The sequence below is a fragment of the Oncorhynchus gorbuscha genome, linkage group LG18 (genome assembly GCF_021184085.1).
Source record: "Oncorhynchus gorbuscha isolate QuinsamMale2020 ecotype Even-year linkage group LG18, OgorEven_v1.0, whole genome shotgun sequence".
Taxonomy (NCBI): Eukaryota; Metazoa; Chordata; class Actinopteri; order Salmoniformes; family Salmonidae; genus Oncorhynchus; species Oncorhynchus gorbuscha.
In genome coordinates, this window is record NC_060190.1 from 58,726,944 (window position 1) to 58,748,244 (window position 21,301).

The window sequence follows — 21,301 nt, forward strand, 5'->3', positions numbered from 1 at the left end:
ATCGGTCAAAAGGCAAAGTTGACATTATTTCATTACTGCAGACAAACAGAAGGATCACAAAATGGGTCAGGATGGAGTCAGTGAGAGAGTGCTAAAGTATTTTTGAGAAGAAAAGGGAAGATGGGAGACCTCATCAGTGTAATCAGACTCAATCATCTTATTCTGAATGTTAGTTTTCTTAGTGATGAAAGGTGCATGTGTGGCTAGGCTCACCTCTTCCAGGTCTACAGAGCCTTCTTCAGACATGCATGTCTGTATCCTCCTTATAGGGTGTCCCCTCATCCTGGTCCTCTGTTTTCACGTGAGTGGGTCCTTGAGTCTGGGGGAAATAGATGAAGGGCTGCTTGTCTTTCTCCTGCTTCCATTCATAAAAGTCGTCAGCCAAGATGAAACAGCGCTGTCCTTTCAGCAGCGGATCCCGAATGAAGTGGTACACTAACATTCATGCATGCTGTCCCAGTTGATGAGTTATGTGGATTTCATGTGAAGATGAATCCAACTCACTGCACCTTGTAGGACTTCTCTAGGCAGCTCCCGCTGCAACAGTTGTTGGTGCTGTACTGCATCTTGCTTGGGTCATTGCTGCCAGCATCCACTCATCCACTGGGGCATTCTGAGGGAAAAGGGGTGGATGCAGACTGTCTAGTTAATACACACATCTCTCTCTAGTCTGTCTTGGGTGCAAATAAAGCCCCCCCAAAGAAACATCAGCCCTCTAGCCAGGATCAGTTTAACACCTATACTTTGCATACCTTATCAAAATGTCTTCGGTACAAGGCTGGGCTCAAAGAATGTTGACTCTTATTGTAGGAAGGTCGGTACGTATCCGAATCGCATTATTTCCACCTTGGTCTCTACTGAGAGGCGCCCTCCGCCTTCAGGATGAATGCAGCCAAAGATTCAGATGAATCTAACCCATGTATTTGTGATGCAGTCCTCCCACACGTCCTCAGCCCAGTGTCTGATGAAACAACATGCAGTAATGAAATGCATGCATTGTGTATAGTACTGACAAATGTAACATTTTCCACAATGACTCAAGGGCAGCATTCCAAACACTTAAAAGACACCCTATCCCCTCAGCACTCAAATTAAGTGGACACTTCTAATGATGTTTAATGAAGTCTGACGAGTATACACTTGCAGGGCAGGAGCGGAAGGAATTATTTTTAAATGGAAATTTGTCACTGTTCATCCAGCGATGACTGTGTTTTCAGTGCTTTATATGTGCTACAGTCAATTATGATTGCATGTCTATATTAACTATATAATTATTAATATATGCCTACTGTATGAGAGCTAGCAAATTAATTAGCGAAATAAAGTTAGCCTGCCTAGTTGGAACTTCTGAAAAAAGGAAAATGTTTAATAAAAGAAAATCCAAAAGCAAACCAAACAAAAATATTACTACTTTTATGAGATGTGTTTGTGCCGTCATGTCCATTAGTAGCACAATTTCTAACATTTTTTACATTAGTTTACTTGTATGTTTACTTATCCATATTGCCGTTGAGGTCTAAAGTTTTGGCTTATTTTTTCTTAGCGGATGTACAAACATCGCGAATTGAATTGTGGGGCGTTTCAGGCCTGAAGTGAAAATAATTGTACACTCATAAACTCGACCAGAAAGAAGGGTTGAGGGGCTTACATTGCGAATAATCCTTGTTTGACTAATCGTTTGGACCAACGTCCAAAATGGTGACGGGGATTAGCCCAAGGATATAAAGCGAGGGTAAGTGAACGAGGGTGTCTTTTTTTCCTTCTTCAACCAGTCAGAATTTGGGTTTAATACTTTTTATGAAAAAGTTTGATTTTACTGATACATGGAGAGAGAGGTTTCTGGCCGGCAGATTGTTCACTTGGACTAACAATCCAGAATAGATTTTTGTTTTATATCCAAATGTATTGATAGTGAGTGTGTTACTACACATATTTGTACTATTCCCCTCACAGACCATAAGGCTATTTACATTGATATCAAAATATTTACCCCTGATACGAACCTTGGTAGAGCATCCTACTGGAAGCTAAAAAGCTCGTTATTAAATAATCATGTAGTTAAGTTTGAGGTTAAAGATCTGCTCTCACACTTTTGGGAAAGAGCTTGTGAATAAAATCGTATTGCAAGAACTGGGAGCTCTTTAAATTTGAAGTGTCCAAATACCTTAGAAAATATGGTAGTAATCTTGTTTAAGACAAAAGAAACTGAGGAGGAAAAGGTGCTCATTAAAGATAACTTCCCTTTCTCAGAGGTCCCCTGCCGGCCTCTCAGGGGAGGAGAAGATGGAACTGAGTGAGTTACAAAATAAACTAGATAATATAGAAACTATATAAATAAACTGGATAATATATATAGATGAAATAAACTGGATGATATATATAGATGAAATAAACTTGATAATATATATAGATGAAATAAACTGGATGATATATAGAGATGAAATAAACTGGATGATATATATAGATTAAATCAACTGGATAATATATAGAGATGAAATAAACTGGATGATATATATAGATTAAATCAACTGGATAATATATAGAGATTAAATCAACTGGATAATATATAGAGATTAAATCAACTGGATAATATATAGAGATTAAATCAACTGGATGATATATATAGATGAAATAAACTTGATAATATATATATAGATTAAATAAACTGGATAATATATAGAGATTAAATAAACTGGATGATATATATAGATGAAATAAACTGGATAATATATAGAGATTAAAAGTAGAAGGAGCCTTTATTAGATCAGGAAAAAATGGATTGAGGAGGGATCCTATTTCTTCAGACTTGAGAAATTTCACTCTACAAATAACACTATCCATAAATTAAACATTGATGGTGTTATTACAGATGACCAAAAATTAAAATGGCTAAATACTATATACATTTTTACAGAAAATTGTATAGCTCTACGTACTGTCAGGAATTCACAGATATGTTTTTTAACCTACTGAATAATGTTCACTCTATCAGTGATATAGATCCTAAACAGTGTGATGAACCCATCAAAATTGAAGAGATTATCAAACATCTAAAGAACAATAAATCACCAGGTGTTGATGGAAATACATCTGAATTTTACAACTTATTAAGTAGCTCCCTTCCTATTTGAAGTCTTTTTTAGAGAGTATTAAAAACAATGTTCTCCCTCCTACAATGAGTCAGGGGTTAATAACACTGATACCTAAGCCTAAAAAATAAGTGCTGCTCATCGATAACTGCCGTCCAATTTGTCTTCTTAATAATGACTATAAGATATTAGCCTCACTACTTGCAAAAATAATTAAAGAAGTCCTGGATGCAATCATTGATGAAACACAGTCTGGCTTCATGAGGAACAGACATATTTCTAACAATGTCAGACTAGTATTAGACGTACTTGACTACTCAGACCTAATAACTGAGGATAGCTTCATATTATTTCTAGATTTTTATAAAGCATTTGACACAGTAGAGCATCAGTTTCTCTTCCACTCCCTTGAGAGACTTGACTTTGGGGATTTTTTATGTAAGGCTATTAAGACTCTCTATGCAAATGGTAACAGCTCTATCAAATTGAAATATGGCACCTCACCTAGATTTGAGTTAAAGAGAGGAATTGTGTGACACCTTCATATTATGGAATTCCAGTAAAAGAAGAACTTACATATTTAGGCATAACCATTACAAAGGATCAGAAGTCTAGAGGCTTACTAAATTTTAACCCTCTTATTAAAAACCCCCAGAAGAAGCTAAATCAATGGCTACAGAGTGACTTATCTTTAAAAGGTAGAGTCCTAATAACCAAGGCCGAAGGTATCTCTAGACTAACATATGGTGCTCTATCTTTATATCTTGACAGTAAAATAAGGAGATAAGGAGATAGACCAGATGCTTTTCAACTTTCTGTGGAGAAACCGTACCCATTACATTAGGAAAACTGTTGTAATGAACACTTATGAGAATGGTGGGCTGAATTTTCTGGACTTTACTACTTTAAATAATACTTTTAAGATCAATTGGATAAAACAATTCCTAAGAAGACCCACTTCTATCTGGAATTTTATTCCTCATCATGTCTTCTCTACTTTTGGTGGCCTTAACTCCATGTTGTTTTGCATTTAGAATATTGACAAAGTTCCAGTGAAACTTTCTGCTTTTCATCTGCAGGTTTTCTTGTCATTGTCCTTAATTTATAAACATTTTTTTTCTCCACACAGATATTACGTATGGAATAATTGGGAAATATTGTATAAAAATACCTCTTTGTTTTTAGAATATTGGTTCCGAAATAATATCCTATTGGTGAGCCAACTGGTAAACGCAGAGGGTCTTTTACTCAGTTATAAGGAATTCTTATTGTTTCTCTTTTGGTCCATTCAACAACAGAGCGACACGAACCTTGTTTCAGCAGGATGTTGTATCTATACCTTATGTCATGCCTTATTGAAATGGATTTATTGATAACATCAGTTGGAAAAAAGTTTGGATGTTGCCATACACATACCAAATTGTTAACAAAATTAAGGAAGTTTCCTTTAAAATTATTCATAAATATTATCTTGCCACACACATACCTGCTTGTTAATACAATTAAGGAAGTTTCCTTTAAAATTATTCATAAATATTATCTTGCCAACCACTATATGAAGAAGTTTAAGGAAAACATAAACTCAAATTGCTCCTTTTGTAGTAACCACCCAGAAACGGTGTTGCATCTTTTTGGGCATTGTATTCATGAAAGAATACTATGGCAAGACATCAGTAGATTTATAATTGAACATATTTATGAAGATTTTACACTATTGTGGAGAGATGTACTGCTTGGATTCTTTACATACAATGGAAATAAGCTGAAACGTAAAAAATGTATATATATATATATATATATATAAATAACTTAAAACCAACATTAATATGGATAAGCTAACACACAAATGGAATTAAAAACTAATGTAAATAATTTAGAAAGTACGTTACTAATGCACATGGCGGCTCAAACGCACATCATAAAAGTAAATATGTTTTTGTTTGATTCTTTTTTGGGAAACGTTAACTTGCGCATATAACTTTCCCTGACATCACACTTATACATTGTAATTTTGAATTTACCTGATAGTAGAATGGCTAACATTCGATGTCTGCGGATGCGTTGTCTTCTAGCCAAGATACGAAATGCAATCATAATTAACTGTAGCGCACACAACTGTTTCATGATGACTGAGAACACAACCGTGCGATGAACGACTGACAAATTTCTGGGCAAGAGCGGTCAATTTAAAAGGAATGAACTCTTCCCTCGCCCTGCAAGTGTCAACTCGTCAGACGTCATAATAAGTCATCAGAAGTGCCCAATTCATTTGAGGGCTGAGGTATTTTAAGTGTATGGAATACAACCAATGAGAGATATTTCGGGATGTATACATTTGAAGCATCTGCTTGGCGTTTCCACAAACCATGTGCCCAGCAGTGGGAGGAGATGGATTTCGGCCTACATTCTGCACATTTTGTCATCGATGAAACATTTGCTCTCAATACAATTCTGTTCCCCAAACTAGAAGTGTGTTATGTACAGAGTGGACTACATTGTACAGACCATTTGCCAAAGTTGTAAAAAATCGCGTTGTTTATGATTACTAAAGCGAATTTAGTTATTGCACACGCGCCCTTCAGAATAGGCGTTCACTATCGAATATGCAGATGATGCTAACTCGTGCTTGGCTCTGCCGACCTCCTTGCTTGCGCTGCTCAATATGACTCATTTGTTCCCATTGACAGAGACTGTATCTACCTTGGTTTAGCTATTCAAGTCTTTGGTTAAACGTTTCCCAACGTCACGTGCCTTGTGTGAAAGTTGAATTGCACATTAGACACTCCCTCACAACCCTTTTCTGATATTTACTTTTTCAAACATTCAGTTTGTTTTTCCATACTGGAGAATAGAAATGCACTATATAACGTTAAAAACAAAAACAAAATCGACAACAGATCTTGGAAAATGCCAGTGGAAAACAATACTAGTTATTTGTAAAAAATAAAGGGATGAATTTCAGCCGACATTCTGCACATTTTCTCATCAATGAAACACTTGATCTCAATAGTTTTGTTCCCAAAATGAACAGAGTGGACAAAGTTTCGTTGACTTCACCAGTTGCTAAAGTTGTAAACGATCGCGTTGTTTAGGAGTGCAAAGGCTAATTTAGTTATTGCACACGCTCACTTCAGAGTAGGCATTCCCTAACGGAATATGCAGATGATGCTAGAACAGGCTAATAGGATTTTACTACCTCCTTGCTTGTTCTGCCAACGATGACTCGTGTGTTCCCGTTGATAACGACAGACTGTGGTCTATCTTGGTTTAGCGATTAAAATCTTTGGTGAAACGTTTCCCAACGTTACACTGCTAGTGTGAAAGTTGAATGGCACATTACAAACACTCCCTCACAACCATTTTTCTGATATTTATTTATTCAAACATTCATAGTTTGTTTTTCCATACTGGAGAAAAGAAATGCACTATATAACGTTAAAAATAAAATTAAAATTAATTCAAACAAAATCGACAACAGAACTTGGAAAATGCCAGTGGGAAACTATCAGTTATTAGTAAAAAAACAAACAAACGCCAGCAATGCACATTAAATGATCATAAACTCTTATGGTGACGATGTTCCAATAGTGAATATGCACTGAAAGTTTAGTTAGCACATTCATGCAAGAATACAGTAATTATCAATACAAAACATAGATACCTCCATTTCAACATCGAGTGTCAACAACTATGACAATCATGCTACATCATTGCAGGTATTCACTGTACTTCCATTGGGGAGTTTTATAAAGTAACACAAATGCTTATGGCCACTAGAGCATGGAAGCATATGACCAGACACATACAACAGTATATACTCATTGACAGACTGAAAACCTACCCCTTCCCATCCCCACCCTAAACTATTGTCCCTCTAACCATCCAGCAGCTTGAGGATGCTGTCCCTCTCCTTCAGTGCTTTCCACGCCTGATCTTTCTCCTTCTTTGTCGGCATTCGTTTTTTCTGCCTAGCAGCCATGATGCGACGGAAGCCCTCCATGACCTCATTATCCGACACCCGGACCCTCTGCCGCAACTCCTGCTTCCGCATCTCCTCCTTTGCCAGGCTGTGAGGAGGATGGGAAGTTTAGAGTAAAGGATGAATGCTGAGGCTTGTTATGAATAAAATGCTAATCCAGTAATAGTTTGTGATGTGTGTTCAGGTAAAAAAATACATTTAAAAAAAGCTTAACATTCCCTTAATCTCTGCTATACATATTGATGTTGGATGAAGTGGAACACAATGAGAACCAACTGGGCCTTCTATAAGTGCAACTCATTATCATCGATGTCAGAACATCCCTCCTTATAGGTCTTGAACTAAGTCATTATGCAATCCTTTTTGACCTTAATAAACCTTATTTCTGATGTATATTTTACATTTCTCCTGTGCTCTCACCGGAGTAGCTCCTGCTTGCGGGATCTGTTGTGGGCACTCAGGGCTTTGAGTTCAGCCTGTCTCTTGTGGAGTTCAGCCAGCACCTCATCCTCTGAGTCTCCGCCTGCTCCGGGCCGTTCCTCAGAATCCAGAAGCCCCTGAGACATCAGCTCCTCCTTGATCCGCGCTTCTAGGGAGCGTGTGTGAGGAACACTAGGAAAGAGGGAAAGTCAGAGGAGAGAAATAACTAGTTAACTGATGAGTGAGTTGCAGAACTTCTGCAGAGTTGCAGAAGAAGTAAGCAGTGATTGGAATACTTTGGTGTAATCTACAAAGCCTTTGTTCGGGGCTTGACATTCAGTTTCATTTTCTAGTGCCAACTGACTGCTACTGGCCCGAATAATGTGCAAATCATTTAAACTGTATCTTCAATTTGCAGGCTGAGCAAGTAACTAGAGCCTATGACCTACCCTCCATACACAAATAATTATATTTTTTATAATTATTACTTGGCAATATCATATTTACATGATTGTTTGGAGATTGCACAAATGTTTAATTTTCAATCTCAAAAAGAGTTATTGTTACTGATTTTGTTAGTGAGTTGTAGGGCCCTATAAAATCAGTTTTATATTTAGCTAAATATAGTTCACGGTTTTGTTTTTCCAGGTTTACGAGTTTCACTCTTAAAAATCACTTTTTTGATAGAGTACAAATCCATAACAACGCTTAAACCACATCAAGAGATATATATATATATATATACACACACACACACATACACACACAGTGGGGCAAAAAAGTATTTAGTCAGCCACCAATTGTGCAAGTTCTCCCACTTAAAAATATGAGAGAGAGGCCTGTAATTTTCATCATAGGTACACTTCAACTATAACAGACAAAATGAGAAAAGAAAAATCCAGAAAATCACATTGTAGGATTTTTTATTAATTTTTTGCAAATTATGGTGGAAATAAGTATTTGGTCAATAACAAAAGTTTCTCAATACTTTGTTATATACTGTCGTGGAAGGATCAGAATTTGTTGGTAACATATGTAAGATGTTTAATATTCATCAAATATGTGTAAGTTAATTCTCATCAGAATGGTATTTTTGTATAATACTGTGGCGAGGTTGCAGTTATCTGTTCTATGTCAAAACTAAGTTGCATGGGCCACAGAGAGGGGAGAGGTCAAAGTGTCATCATGTGTAAACATATCTTTTACTCCCTACCTTTCCCATTGGGGAAAGGAGGGTTGCAGTGTCTGGAATCATTCTATGCTCCCTCTAATGTTGATTTTATCTTAACCTATAGCCTCACTCTCCTCTCCGTGAGCTTGTCCAGGTTTGGTTGTATTTTGAGTTGGTTGTATCTACATGACAATTTGATACATGCCTGTTGATATGGAGGATTGGTTTATGGTTCTGGGGTTTGGGAAAGGAGACAAAGCTGAACAATGAATTATATCTATGCTGTCTGACTATGTGTGTCTTTGCTATTAAAGGAACTCAGTTGCATTGTAAGGGGGCTCTCAGAGAATTCACTGAGAGACACTGAATTTATCTGAGAGTCACAGGATTGTGATAGAGCTCATATAATTAAAGATGGAGTTTTATAACTAACTCTGACGTGTGTGTGTGGTTTGCTCCCATGATTTGGTAAATAGAGGAAATTTCCACGACAATACCCTTTGTTGGCAATGACAGAGGTCAAACGTTTTCTGTAAGTCTTCACAAGGTATTCACACACTGTTGCTGGTATTTTGGCCCATTCCTCCATGCAGGTCTCCTCTAGAGCAGTGATGTTTTGGGGCTGTTGCTGGGCAACACAGACTTTCAACTCCCTCCAAAGCTTTTCTATGGGGTTGAGATCTGGAGACTGGCTAGGCCGGCTGGCTAGACCTTGAAATGCTTCTCACGGCTTCGTTGACCGGGCGGTGTGTTTGGGATCATTGTCATGCTGAAAGACCCAGCCACGTTTCATCTTCAATGCCCTTGCTGATGGAAGGAGGTTGTCACTCAAAATCTCACGATACATGGCCCCATTCATTCTTTCCTTTACACGGATCAGTCGTCCTGGTCCCTTTGCAAAAAAAACGCCCCAAAGCATGATGTTTCCACCCCCATGCTTCACAGTAGGTATGGTGTTCTGTGGATGCAACTCAGCATTCTTTGTCCTCCAAACACAACAAGTTGAGTTTTTACCAAAAAAGTTATATTTTGGTTTCATCTGACCATATGACATTCTCCCAATCTTTTTCTGGATCATCCAAATTCTCTCTAGCAAACTTCAGACGGGCCTGGACATGTACTGGTTTAAGCAGGGGGACACGTCTGGCACTGCAGGATTTGAGTCCCTGGCGGCGTAGTGTGTTACTGATGGTAGGCTTTGTTACTTTGGTCCCAGCTCTCTGCAGGTCATTCACTAGGTCCCCCCGTGTGGTTCTGGGATTTTTGCTCACCGTTCTTGTGATCATTTTGACCCCACGGGGTGAGATCTTACGTGGAGCCCCAGATCGAGGGAGATTATCAGTGGTCTTGTATGTCTTCCATTTCCTAATAATTGCTCCCGCAGTTGATTTCTTCAAACCAAGCTGCTTACCTATTGCAGATTCAGTCTTCCCAGCCTGGTGCAGGTCTAAAATTTTGTTTCTGGTGTCCTTTGACAGCTCTTTGGTCTTGGCCAAAGTGGAGTTTGGAGTGTGACTGATTGTGGACAGGTGTTTTTTATACTGATAAATTCAGGTAACGAGTGGAGGACAGAGGAGCCTCTTAAAGAAGAAGTTACAGGTCTGTGAGAGCCAGAAATCTTGCTTGTTTGTTGGTGACCAAAGACTTATTTTCCACCATAATTTGCAAATAAATTCATTACAAATCCTACAATGTCATTTTCTGGATTTTGTTTTTCATTTTGTCTGTCATAGTTGAAGTGTACCTATGATGAAAATTACAGGCCTCTCTCATCTATTTAAGTGGGAGAACTTGCACAATTGGTGGCTGACTAAATACCTTTTTGCCCCAACGTATGTATGTATGTATGTATGTATGTATGTATGTATGTATGTATGTATGTATGTATGTATGTATGTATGTATGTATGTATGTATGTATGTATGTATGTATGTATGTATGTATGTATGTATGTATGTATGTATGTATGTATGTATGTATGTATGTATGTATGTATGTATGTATGTATGTATGTATGTATGTATGTATTATATATACAAATAATTGGAGGGTGTAGTTTACCTTTTTAAAATCAATTGCTCACCTAGCTAGAGACCACTGTGTTTGGCTAGCTGTGTTTTGTACTGTAGCCTACCAATCCGCAGTGTAGGCTACACATGTGATGGCAGGGTTTGCCAAACAAGTACCCCCCCAAATGGATACAAATCATCATATCACATAGACCTACTTTGCAGGCAACATTTAATTGGGCCGTTTAAAAATATATATTTTAAAGCCTTTAGAAATGTTTATTCAAACAGCACACAATTACTGAATTGCATATCGCAAAGATTTAACCTGACTTCGGACCAAACTATTTGAATACCTGGTTTGCATACCCATTGATGCCTTAGAATTTACTTGTAGATATCGTAAATTGAAACATCTTTCCTACCTACCGTTGTCGTTTCTGATTCAGAGGGGTTGGGATAAATGCGCAAGACACATTTCAGTTTAAGGCATTCAGGTATGCCTTCAGGTTTCCCCCTTCATTTTGTGAGCTGCTGCACCGTGTGTTTGATAAATAATCTACATAACGAACTAACATTTTCAGGATTTCATCTGTTTTTTCATCAATTATGTAGCCTAGATTGAAAATAGATTTATTACAATATTATTTTCACTGGCCCAAGCAGGTCAATGATGTGGATGGTTGACTGGCCCAGGGGGGGGTTCCAAAACCTCCTCAGGCCAGCGGGTATCCTTGTATGTCGAGCCCTACTTTGTTGCTATTCAGCATTTTCTTTCAGGGTATCTATAGAATGTATCCTACAAGGTTATGAAGGGGTGATGTTACTTTATGGAGGATAGGCCTTTACCTAAAAGCTTTGCCCGGGTTGCGAGGTGAGGTCCCAGCCCCATCGTTCCCACCATCCTTCCCCAATATGTCGGGGACTGGAGAATCCTCCATGGGGGATATGATATTCTCCTGCACGAAAAAACAACAATATTAAAGAATTTAAATTCTACAGTTTAATTATAAATTATTCAAATCTACTAGTTATTTGCAGGGTTAAGATTTCAAAAGTAATTTAGAATTGTATGCGTAGTCAACAATAAAGCCTAAGATACAGTTGAAGTCAGAAATATACATACTTAGGTTGGAGTCATTAAAACTCATTTTTTAACCAATCCACAAATCTGTCATTAACAAACTATAGTTTTGGCATGTCGTTCGGACATCTACTTTGTGCATGACGCAAGTCATTTTTACAACAATTGTTTAGACAGATTATTTCACTGTATCACAATTCCAGTGGGTCAAAAGTTTACAAACACTAAGTTGACTGTGCCTTTAAAAAGCTTGGAAAATTCCAGAAAATGATGGCATGGCTTTAGAAGCTTCTGATAGGCTAATTGACATCATTTGAGTCAATTGAAGGTGTACCTGTGGATGTATTTCAAGGCTTACCTTCAAATTCAATGCCTCTTTGCTTGACATCATGGGAAAATCAAAAGAAATCAGCCAAGACATCAGAAAAAAAATTGTAGACCTCCACAAATCTGGTTCTTCCTTGTGAGCAATTTTCAAACGCCTGAAGGTACCACGTTCATCTGTACAAACAATAGTACGCAAGTATAAACACCATGGGACCATGCAGCCATCATACCGCTCATGAAGGAGATGCGTTCTGTCTCCTAGAGATGAATGTGCCTTGGTGCGAAAAGTGCAAATCAATCCCAGAACAACAGCAAAGGACCTTGTGAAGATGCTGGAGGAAACAGGCACAAAAGTATCTATATCCACAGTAAAACGAGTCCTATATCGACATAACCTGAAAGGCCGCTCAGCAAGGAAGAAGCCACTGCTCCAAAACCGCCATTAAAAAGCCAAACTACAGTTTGCAACTGCACATGGGGACAAAGATAGTACTTTTTGGAGATTTGTCCCCTGGTATGAAATAACAAAAATAGAACTGTTTGACCACAATGGTCATCATTATGTTTGGAGGAAAAAGGGAGAGGCTTGCAAGCCAAAGAACAACATCCCAACTCTGAAGCATGGGGGTGGCAGCATCATGTTGTGGGGGTGCTTTGCTGCATAAGGGACTGGTGCACTTCACAAAATAGATTGTTCTGTGAGGTAGGAAAATTATATGGATATATTGAAGCAACATCAAGACATCAGCCAGGAAGTTAAAGCTTGGTCGCAAATGAACAATGACCCCAAGCATAGTTCCAAAGTTATGGCAAAATGGCTTAAGGACAACAAAGTCAAGGTATGGGAGTGGCCATCACAAAGCCCTGACCTCAATCCTATAGACAATTTGTGGGCAGAACTGAAAAAGCGTGTACAAACCTGACTCCACAGTTTCCACCAGCTCTGTCAGGAGGAATGGGCCAAAATTCACCCAATTTATTGTGGGAAGCTTGTGGAAGGCTACCCAAAACATTTGATCCAAGTTAAACAATTTAAAGGCAATGCTACCAAATACTAATTGAGTGTATGTAAACTTCTGACCCACTGGGAATGTGATGAAATAAATAAAAGCTGAAATAAATCATTCTCTACTATTATTCTGACATTTCACATTCTTAAAATAAAGTGGTGATCCTAACTGACCTAAGACAGGGAATGTTTACTAGGATTAAATGTCAGGAATTGTGAAAAACTGAGTTTAAATGTAGTTGGCTAAGGTGTATGTAAACTTCTGACTTCAACTGTATGTGACCTCAACAAGAGCCTGAAGGAGCCTCTGTGTGAGAGGACCGAAGGGACAGCCATCCTCTGGGGGGTCGTGCTGGGACTCTGACTTCTTTAGCAGGGCATCCACATCTGAGAGAATAAAAGCATCCTCATATCAGACAAATACACATCATTTGTGTGCTGAATGTAGACAGACACTAGACCCATTTATGAAGGCTCATCCATTCATTACATACTGTATGTCATCATCCCCATCCCTGGGGTGCAGTCACCTTTGGCGTCGAGCTCAGATAGTGGTCCCATGAGGCTTTTCTTCTTGTCGTTGGCTCGTGCTCCTTCCCTCTGTTCCTCCAGTAGATCCTCCTGAGCCCATCGCTGAGAGAAGTGTTTCCCCAATGCTGGAATCTTCACAATACAACCAATACAATACTATTCATCTATGTTGTTTTCTCCTTGGGGAAATCTTTAACAGAGGATGTGAGTAACACACCATTCTAAAGCACAACTCTTATCTGAAGTGTCACAGAATACCTACGATCAGATATGCTGGTAGTGCTTGGGACCTGATAAGTCAGCTACTAATGTAATGAGCATAATATGGGGCGGCAGGGTAGCTTAGTGGTTAGAGCGTTGGACTAGTAACCGGAAGGTTGCAAGTTCAAACCCCTGAGCTGACAAGGTACAAATCTGTCGTTCTGCCCCTGAACAGGCAGTTAACCCACTAGGCAATCATTGAAAATAAGAATTTGTTCTTAACCTTATTAAATAAAGGTAAAGAATATGACATAAAACACAAATGATTTTGGACATTCAATATTGTACCTTGTAGTATTCAGCCTCATCATCCGGGGGCTTCAATAGTTCTTCCAGAACCCGGATTTCTTCATTTGTGATGTCAGCACAGTATGGCTCTACTGATGCCCAAAATCTGGAAAACATAATACACAGATGCATGTGGGACAATGAAAAACAAACACATATCCTATCCTATCTCAAACCAGCTTGTGTCTGTAAGTGACACTGTTAAGGTGTCCACTGACGCTGCCCAGAGTTGGTGATGAAATTTCACTTGTTATAAAATACATTTTACCAAGACAAATATGATTATTGATGTTCTGAATCGTTCAGTGGGGTCTTTCTCTAACATATCATTAACCTTATATCCAAAAAGTCAGCCAATGTAACCTAATACATCCAATAATAAGCACCAAGCTCTGTTGACATACAGTTGAAGTTGGAAGTTTACACACACACTTTAGCCAAATGCATTTAAAATCTCAGCTTTTCCACAATTCCTGACATTTAATCCTAGTAAAAGAAATCCCTCTTACGTCAGTTAGGATCACCACTTTATTTTAAGAATGTGTGCAGTTGCAAACCGTAGTCTGGCTTTTTTTAATGGCGGTTTTGGAGTAGTGGCTTCTTCCTTGCTGAGCGGCCTTTCAGGTTATGTCGATATAGGACTCGTTTCACTGTGGATATAGATACTTTTGTGCCTGTTTCCTCCAGCATCTTCACAAGGTCCTTTGCTGTTGTTCTGGGATTGAGTTGCACTTTTCGCACCAAAGCACATTCATCTCTAGGAGACAGAACGAGTCTCCTTCCTGAGTGGTATGACGACTGCATGGTCCCATGGTGTTTATACTTGCGTACTATTGTTTGTACAGATGAAGGTGGTACCCTCAGGCGTTTGAAAATTGCTCACAAGGATGAATAAGACTTGTGGAGGTCTACAATTTTTTTCTGAAGTCTTGGCTGATTTCTTTTGATTTTCCCATGATGTCAAGCAAAGAGGCACTGAGTTTGAAGGTAAGCCTTGAAATACATCCACACCTCCAACTGACTCAAATGATGTCAATTAGCTTATCTGAAGCCTCTAAAGCCATGCCATCATTTTCTGGAATTTTCCAAGCTGTTTAAAGGCACAGTCAACTTAGTGTTTGTAAACTTTTGACCCACTGGAATTGTGATACAGTGAATTATAAGTGAAATAATCTGTCTAAACAATTGTTGGAAAAATTACTTGTGTCATGCACAAAGGAGATGTCCGAACCGACTTGCCAAAACTATACTTTTAACAGGAAATTTGGGGGTGGTTGAAAAACGAGTTTTAATGACTCCAACCTAAGTGTATGTAAACGTCCGACTTCCAACTGTAGCGGTGCAGGTTTCTTGAATATTTTACATTTTGTGGTCGTCATCTTCAAAGTTGTTTCCGTAGATCACAAAAAGAAAAATTAGCATGACCGGAGCTGAATTAAATGTAAAAGGCTTTGAAATAAACAGCTTGGTATGCGCTCAGTTAGGGCTGTGGCGGTCATAACATTTTCTCAGTTGGTGATTGTCATGCAAATAGCTGCAGGTCTAATGGTAATTGACCGTTAATTAAAATAAACATGTTTAGCATCTCCTGGTTTCCACGCATAGACTACAAGCCACTGATGCAGACCTTTGGAAAATTACATTTAAAAAAGTATAATAAATCAATTTAATATAGTGTACACAATCACAACAAATCCATTATTTATTTTAGACAGGTTTAAACAAACATCATATGAAGAAAATGTATCCTATTTTAGAAGAGCAGAATAGCATATTCTGAGTTGGCCTTATGTCAGGCCCTGATCTGGCCATGCCATATGGCTGTGGGCTACACTAGTTCACTTAGTAGACAAGATTTTCTTAGAATTCAGTGGCATTTTTTAAATAGTATGAAGAATACAATTGAACATTGATGAATATAATAGATAGGGAGTGGCAACATGCGTCTGTTCTGTGAGCGGTTAACAAAGAAACAGGTCCTCCAAAACTCAGCAAAATAAGAATCGTCCTCTCACTGTCAACTGCGTTCATTTTCAGCGGGGGGGGGGCAAAATCAAAAGTAACAGTCAGTATCTGGTGTGGCTCATGGACTGCACCAGATTGGCCAGTTCTTGCTGTGATATGTTACCCCATTCTTCCACCAAGGCACCTGCAAGTTTCCAGACATTTCTGGGAGGGAATGTCCCTAGCCCTCACCCTCCAATCCAACAGGTCCCAGAAGTGCTCAATGGGATTGAGATCCGGGCTCTTCACTGGCCATGGCAGAACACTGACATTCCTGTCTTGCAGGAAATCAGCCATACTGCTCATTCTGTGCGTGGTGGCATTGTCATGCTGGAGGGTCATGTCAGGATGAGCCTGCAGGAAGGGTACCACATGAGGGAGGAGGATGTCTTCCCTGTAACGCAGAGCGTTGAGATTACCTACAATGACAACAAGCCCTGTCCGATGATGCTGTGACACACTGCCCCAGACCATGACGAACCCTCCAACTCCAAATAGAGCCCTCTCCAGAGTACAGGCTCATTCCTTCGACGATAAACGCGAATCCGACTATCAGCCCTGGCGAGACAAAACCGAGCACTTTTTGCGAGTCTTGTCTGGTCCAGAGAAGGTGGGTTTGTGCCCATAGGCGACATTGTTTCCAGTGATGTCTGGTGAAGACCTGCCTTACAACAGGCCTACAAGCCCTCAGTCCAGCCTCTCTCAGCCTATTGCAGACAGTCGGAGCACGTTTATTTAAAAAAATATATATTTTACCAGACAAGTCAGTTAAGAACAAATTCTTGTTCAGGGGCAGAACAACATATTTTTACCTTGTCAGCTCGGGGATTTGATCTTGCAACCTTTCGGTCACTAGTCCAACGCTCTAACCACTAAGCTATCTGCTGCCCCGAGTCTGAGCACTGATGGAGGGATTATGCATTCCTGGTGTAACTCGCACACAGTTGTTGTTGCCATCCTGTACCTGTCCTAAGGCACGTTCACGCAGAAGAGCAGGGACCCTGGGCATCTTTCTTTTGGTGTTTTTCCAGAGTCAGCAGAAAGACCTCTTTAGTGTCCTAAGTATTCATAACTGTGACCTTAATTACCTACCGTCTGTAAGCTGTTAGTGTCTTAATGACAGTTCCACAGGTGCATGTTTATTAATTGTTTATGGTTCATTGAACAAGCATGGGGAACCGCGTTAAACCCTTTACAATGAAGATCAGTTATTTGGATTTTTACAAATTATCTTTGAAAGACAGGGTCCTGAAAAAGTGTATTTTTTTTCTTCTGAGTTTACATGCTTAATTTAGAGTTATTTATGCAACCTTAGTTGTGAAAAAACAGGCTATATGTTTTGATTTTTAATACATTCTAAGGCTGCATGATGAGACTAACGATTGGAAAAAAGTTGCATGAAGGCATGAGCTCTGCTCTGTTTCTTGTGCAGGCTGCACACACTATCAGTTTCTAATTGACAATTTGACAAGCACTTGTTAATATTCTCATCCATCAGACTATTCTTACTTTAATCTGGTCTTTACATATAGCTTACTAATATATGTGTGGAATATTGTTATTTATTTAGAATGGCCCACAAAAAAAGACATGTAATCTGTAGCCAGCACTCGAATAGCGAATGGAAGTCCCATGCATTACGTTTTTAATATGCAAGTTTAGGCGGCGCGTCCATAAGGCTAGGGGAAGCTTTCCCTAAAGTAAAACGTTGTGAATTGTTTTAACATCGCATTGCTTACAGTCGGAAGGAAAGGCAGGGTGCACAATTTGGGCAGATTATTGTTGAGTTGCGACTGTCTGTGAAAAGTAGAGGCCAAGCCAGGCATTTCACAATATTTAAAAATACAATCGCGGGAAAACACAGTTTGGAAAGAAAATGTTTATTGCTGTAAAGAGAAGACAATGAAAAGACTAATCACTCTTTTAGTTAACAAAATTCTCAACTGAATTGCGAACAGTATAGCCTATTATATTGGCACCAGCAGAGAGCATCAGCAATATCCCCTGTCAGTGCGCACTGTGCATATTCACTATTTATCATCGTTCGGTCAGTGCTACATAAAACAATTCTCCAGTCATATAAAGTGTAGTAGAATTGCATGAAATGCGTTTATAAAAAGGCCACATTTTTCCCATGCAAATAAATAAATGTATCTAATATAAGATATAGCCTAGGCCTACTCTACACACTCAACTGCATTGAACAGCTTTTTGTTTTTTAAACAGTGATTGAGTTAAATTAGAAGCCTAAATTATAACTATCCAATCTACTCATCACATTATGAACAGTAAGCTATTTTAAGTCTGCAAATGCTATGATGCAAGGAAATACATTTTATTCTAAAAGGTGCATTTTTAAATGGTGAAAATTTGCTACCCCAAACTTGACTCATGCACCACATATGTATACCAGGTAAGCATTTTAGGAATTGAGCAATAAATATAGCAGCATGAGAAAGATATGATCCTCTTAAATAGTGGCTCGTCAAAACTCTTTTCACATGCGACTGGACTTATAAGAACACATTTCACTAGGTTCTGTAGGCTCTCCAACCGTGTTCCAGGGACCTTAGACCTACAGGTTACATTTTTAGTTATTTGGTCACTTTAGTTGTGATCAAAACTTACAGGCCTATGGGTTAGGCTGCATGATGTGTGCGACTATAAGTCGCAAAAAAAAGGCATGTGCTGTTTCTTGCCTTAGGCTGCACACACTGCATCATTCACAAGTGATACTACTGTCACCAATCAGACTACACTCAATTTAATATTTTCTTTACATATACTTAATAATATATGCGTGAAATTAGTTTTGATTTAGAATGGACAATTATCATGCACCAGTCAGAACAGGGGCAGAGAAAAAAGTTGCACATAAATAATGAATGGAGGACGATTTTCCCTCTGTTAATTTTCATGCCAGTCAGGTAGGCTTCTCCTGATGTAAAGTGAAGCAATGTGCTTAAAATGAGGAAAGTTGAGAAATAAATACAGTAGGCCTAGCCTATAGAAAGCTGATGGTATCCTCTCCTTTTTAATAGAGTCCATCCAAACTGTTCTCACACAATTGCATAGCCTATAGAAATGATGTGCAACATGAGCTCTCATGAAGTGTTTGATTTTCAATGACATTTGCATTGATGTCAGAGTGAGACAATGTGGGACAATAGAGAGGTGAGTACCAGGCCATTAGCAACTGGCAGTTAGCAAGTTTGGTAGGCTACGAATGACCATCAGCGGTATCAGAGAGCAGTTTTGGAGAAGTACTGGGGTGACGTTGGTCTGACGGTAATGCGCAGTGGTGGAAAAAAATGACCCAATTGTCTTGAGTAAAAGTCTAAAAGGTATTTGATTTTAAATATACTTAAGTATCAAATGTAAAAGTACAAGTATAAATCATTCAAAATTCCGTATATTTAGCAAACCAGACAGCACAATTTTCTTGTTTTTATATTTATGGATAGCTAAGAGCAAACTCATTTACAAATGAAGCATTTGTGTTAAGTGAGTCCACCAGACAAGAGGCAGATAGTATGCACATGGATGTTCTCTTGAGTGTGTGAATTGGACCATTTTCCTGTCCTGCTAAGCATTCAAAATGTAACAAATACTTTTGGGTGTCAGGAAGTAAAATGGAGTAGAAAGTATAGAATTTTCTTTAAGAATGTAGTGAAGTAACAGTTGTGAAAAATATAAATAGATACTTAAGTAGTACTTTCAAGTATTTTTACACCACTGATAATACATCACTGTAACAGCCTTGCACTCGGTCCTCTGTTGACATTTCACTTGTTTTTGTGAGAAATTTGGGAAAAATATCAGTCATTTCGAATTAGTATGAAAAGCTTATACTAAAATATGAAAATACTACATGTCATGTCTCAAAATTGATATCCATTTTAAGAAAGATGACGAGTTCAACAGGAAAGTGAGTCTGTCAGGTAGCCAGTGGCCTTTATTCCTGCACAGAATCCAGCATATCTGACGCGATGCAACATTCCTGATTTCTGACCACTTTTTTTCCGGGCTCTATTGATTTAGTCATTCTAATTCTAGCCATCCTACAAGGGTAAACACTTAAATAACATTTGAACAGATTATGACAGAGACATGTGGTTTGGACCATTTGTTTTCTTAGAAGATTATCTACACAAGTAACATATTATGTTACTCATTGGTCAAAAGATGCAGACACCCTACACTGTTTGAGTGAGATGTGATTGTTACTGACCTGTTGGGGGCATCGTTCTTAGGATTACGGGGAATGTCCTGTGGATCCTCACTTAACTCGTACTCCTGGACTTTGGGCTGTAGATTTTTGGATTTGGGTCGCCCAGGACCAGGCCCGTGACTACCCTTTCCATCGAGTTTCTGCTTCTTAGGTTTGTGACGTGATGAAGCTGAAAGGTCTGCATCCTTTCCCAGCTTCAGAAAGCGCTTGTCCCCTTTCTTATCCTGCCAGTCTGTGAGGATCTGAGAAAATAGGGACCAGTCACCAACAAAACTTCATTTTCAGAGGATGACGCAGTACGATTTGTAACATCAGGCAAGTATCAGACCACTTGCAGTTTCAGAACCACTATGGCACCAAAATATCTTTCCTGTCCAACATTACAGATGGAGGTGTAGCAACAGCAATTCGAGCAAGGAGGCAGAATAAGATCATTTAAACAATTTGACGCACATTTTCTCCACCCGACTGCATGTGCTGCCATAGAAATAGAATGAATAGAACAAGATTTCCCATTCAAGTAAAATGATAGCATAATGGATGGACTGGCGGCTATCGCGAGTGTACCCATAGGAGAAAAGCAAAAAGCAACAGCATGAAGAGTACCCATCAATATGTGCTGTGATTTGTTGATTCAACTCAATTCCATTGTGTGAGGTACTTCAGTTAATATTTAATTTGAATGAACACTGTACATTAACATGGAAGTTATTACATCACAATACCAGGCAGCAATTGCGAGTGTACCCATGAGTTTACAAGTCAAATTGCCAGGGTTAGAGGTTGACAACCCATTTTATTCATTGTTTGCTACAACACCTTGCTTGTTTCGGCAAGGGGCAACAAAGCTCCATCATGTTGTTAAGAGTCCATGTTATTGGCAGAGATTACAGCTATG

At 38.8% G+C, this 21,301-nt stretch overlaps 1 protein-coding gene and 1 long non-coding RNA gene across 4 annotated transcripts in view; both read right to left on the minus strand.

Moving 5' to 3' along the window:
* Positions 1-78: 78 nt before the first annotated feature.
* Positions 79-5,236, minus strand: LOC124003318. The gene is made up of 3 exons (XR_006833206.1): positions 5,111-5,236; positions 753-961; positions 79-613 (listed from the first exon to the last, which is right to left on the minus strand). It is a non-coding gene; the product is annotated as an uncharacterized LOC124003318 (long non-coding RNA).
* Positions 5,237-6,446: 1,210 nt separating this feature from the next.
* The window catches only part of LOC124004052 (transcriptional adapter 3-like), a 31,588-nt gene continuing 16,733 nt past the window's right edge, over positions 6,447-21,301 (minus strand). For all 3 annotated transcript variants that reach the window (XM_046312810.1, XM_046312809.1, XM_046312811.1), the window contains 7 exons: positions 20,404-20,645; positions 14,169-14,274; positions 13,619-13,751; positions 13,372-13,475; positions 11,518-11,627; positions 7,489-7,680; positions 6,447-7,156 (listed from right to left, as the gene is read on the minus strand). In XM_046312810.1, the coding sequence (XP_046168766.1) occupies positions 6,964-7,156; positions 7,489-7,680; positions 11,518-11,627; positions 13,372-13,475; positions 13,619-13,751; positions 14,169-14,274; positions 20,404-20,645 (1,080 nt within the window). In that variant the 3' untranslated portion in view covers positions 6,447-6,963. The remainder of the gene's footprint in view (positions 7,157-7,488; positions 7,681-11,517; positions 11,628-13,371; positions 13,476-13,618; positions 13,752-14,168; positions 14,275-20,403; positions 20,646-21,301) is intronic.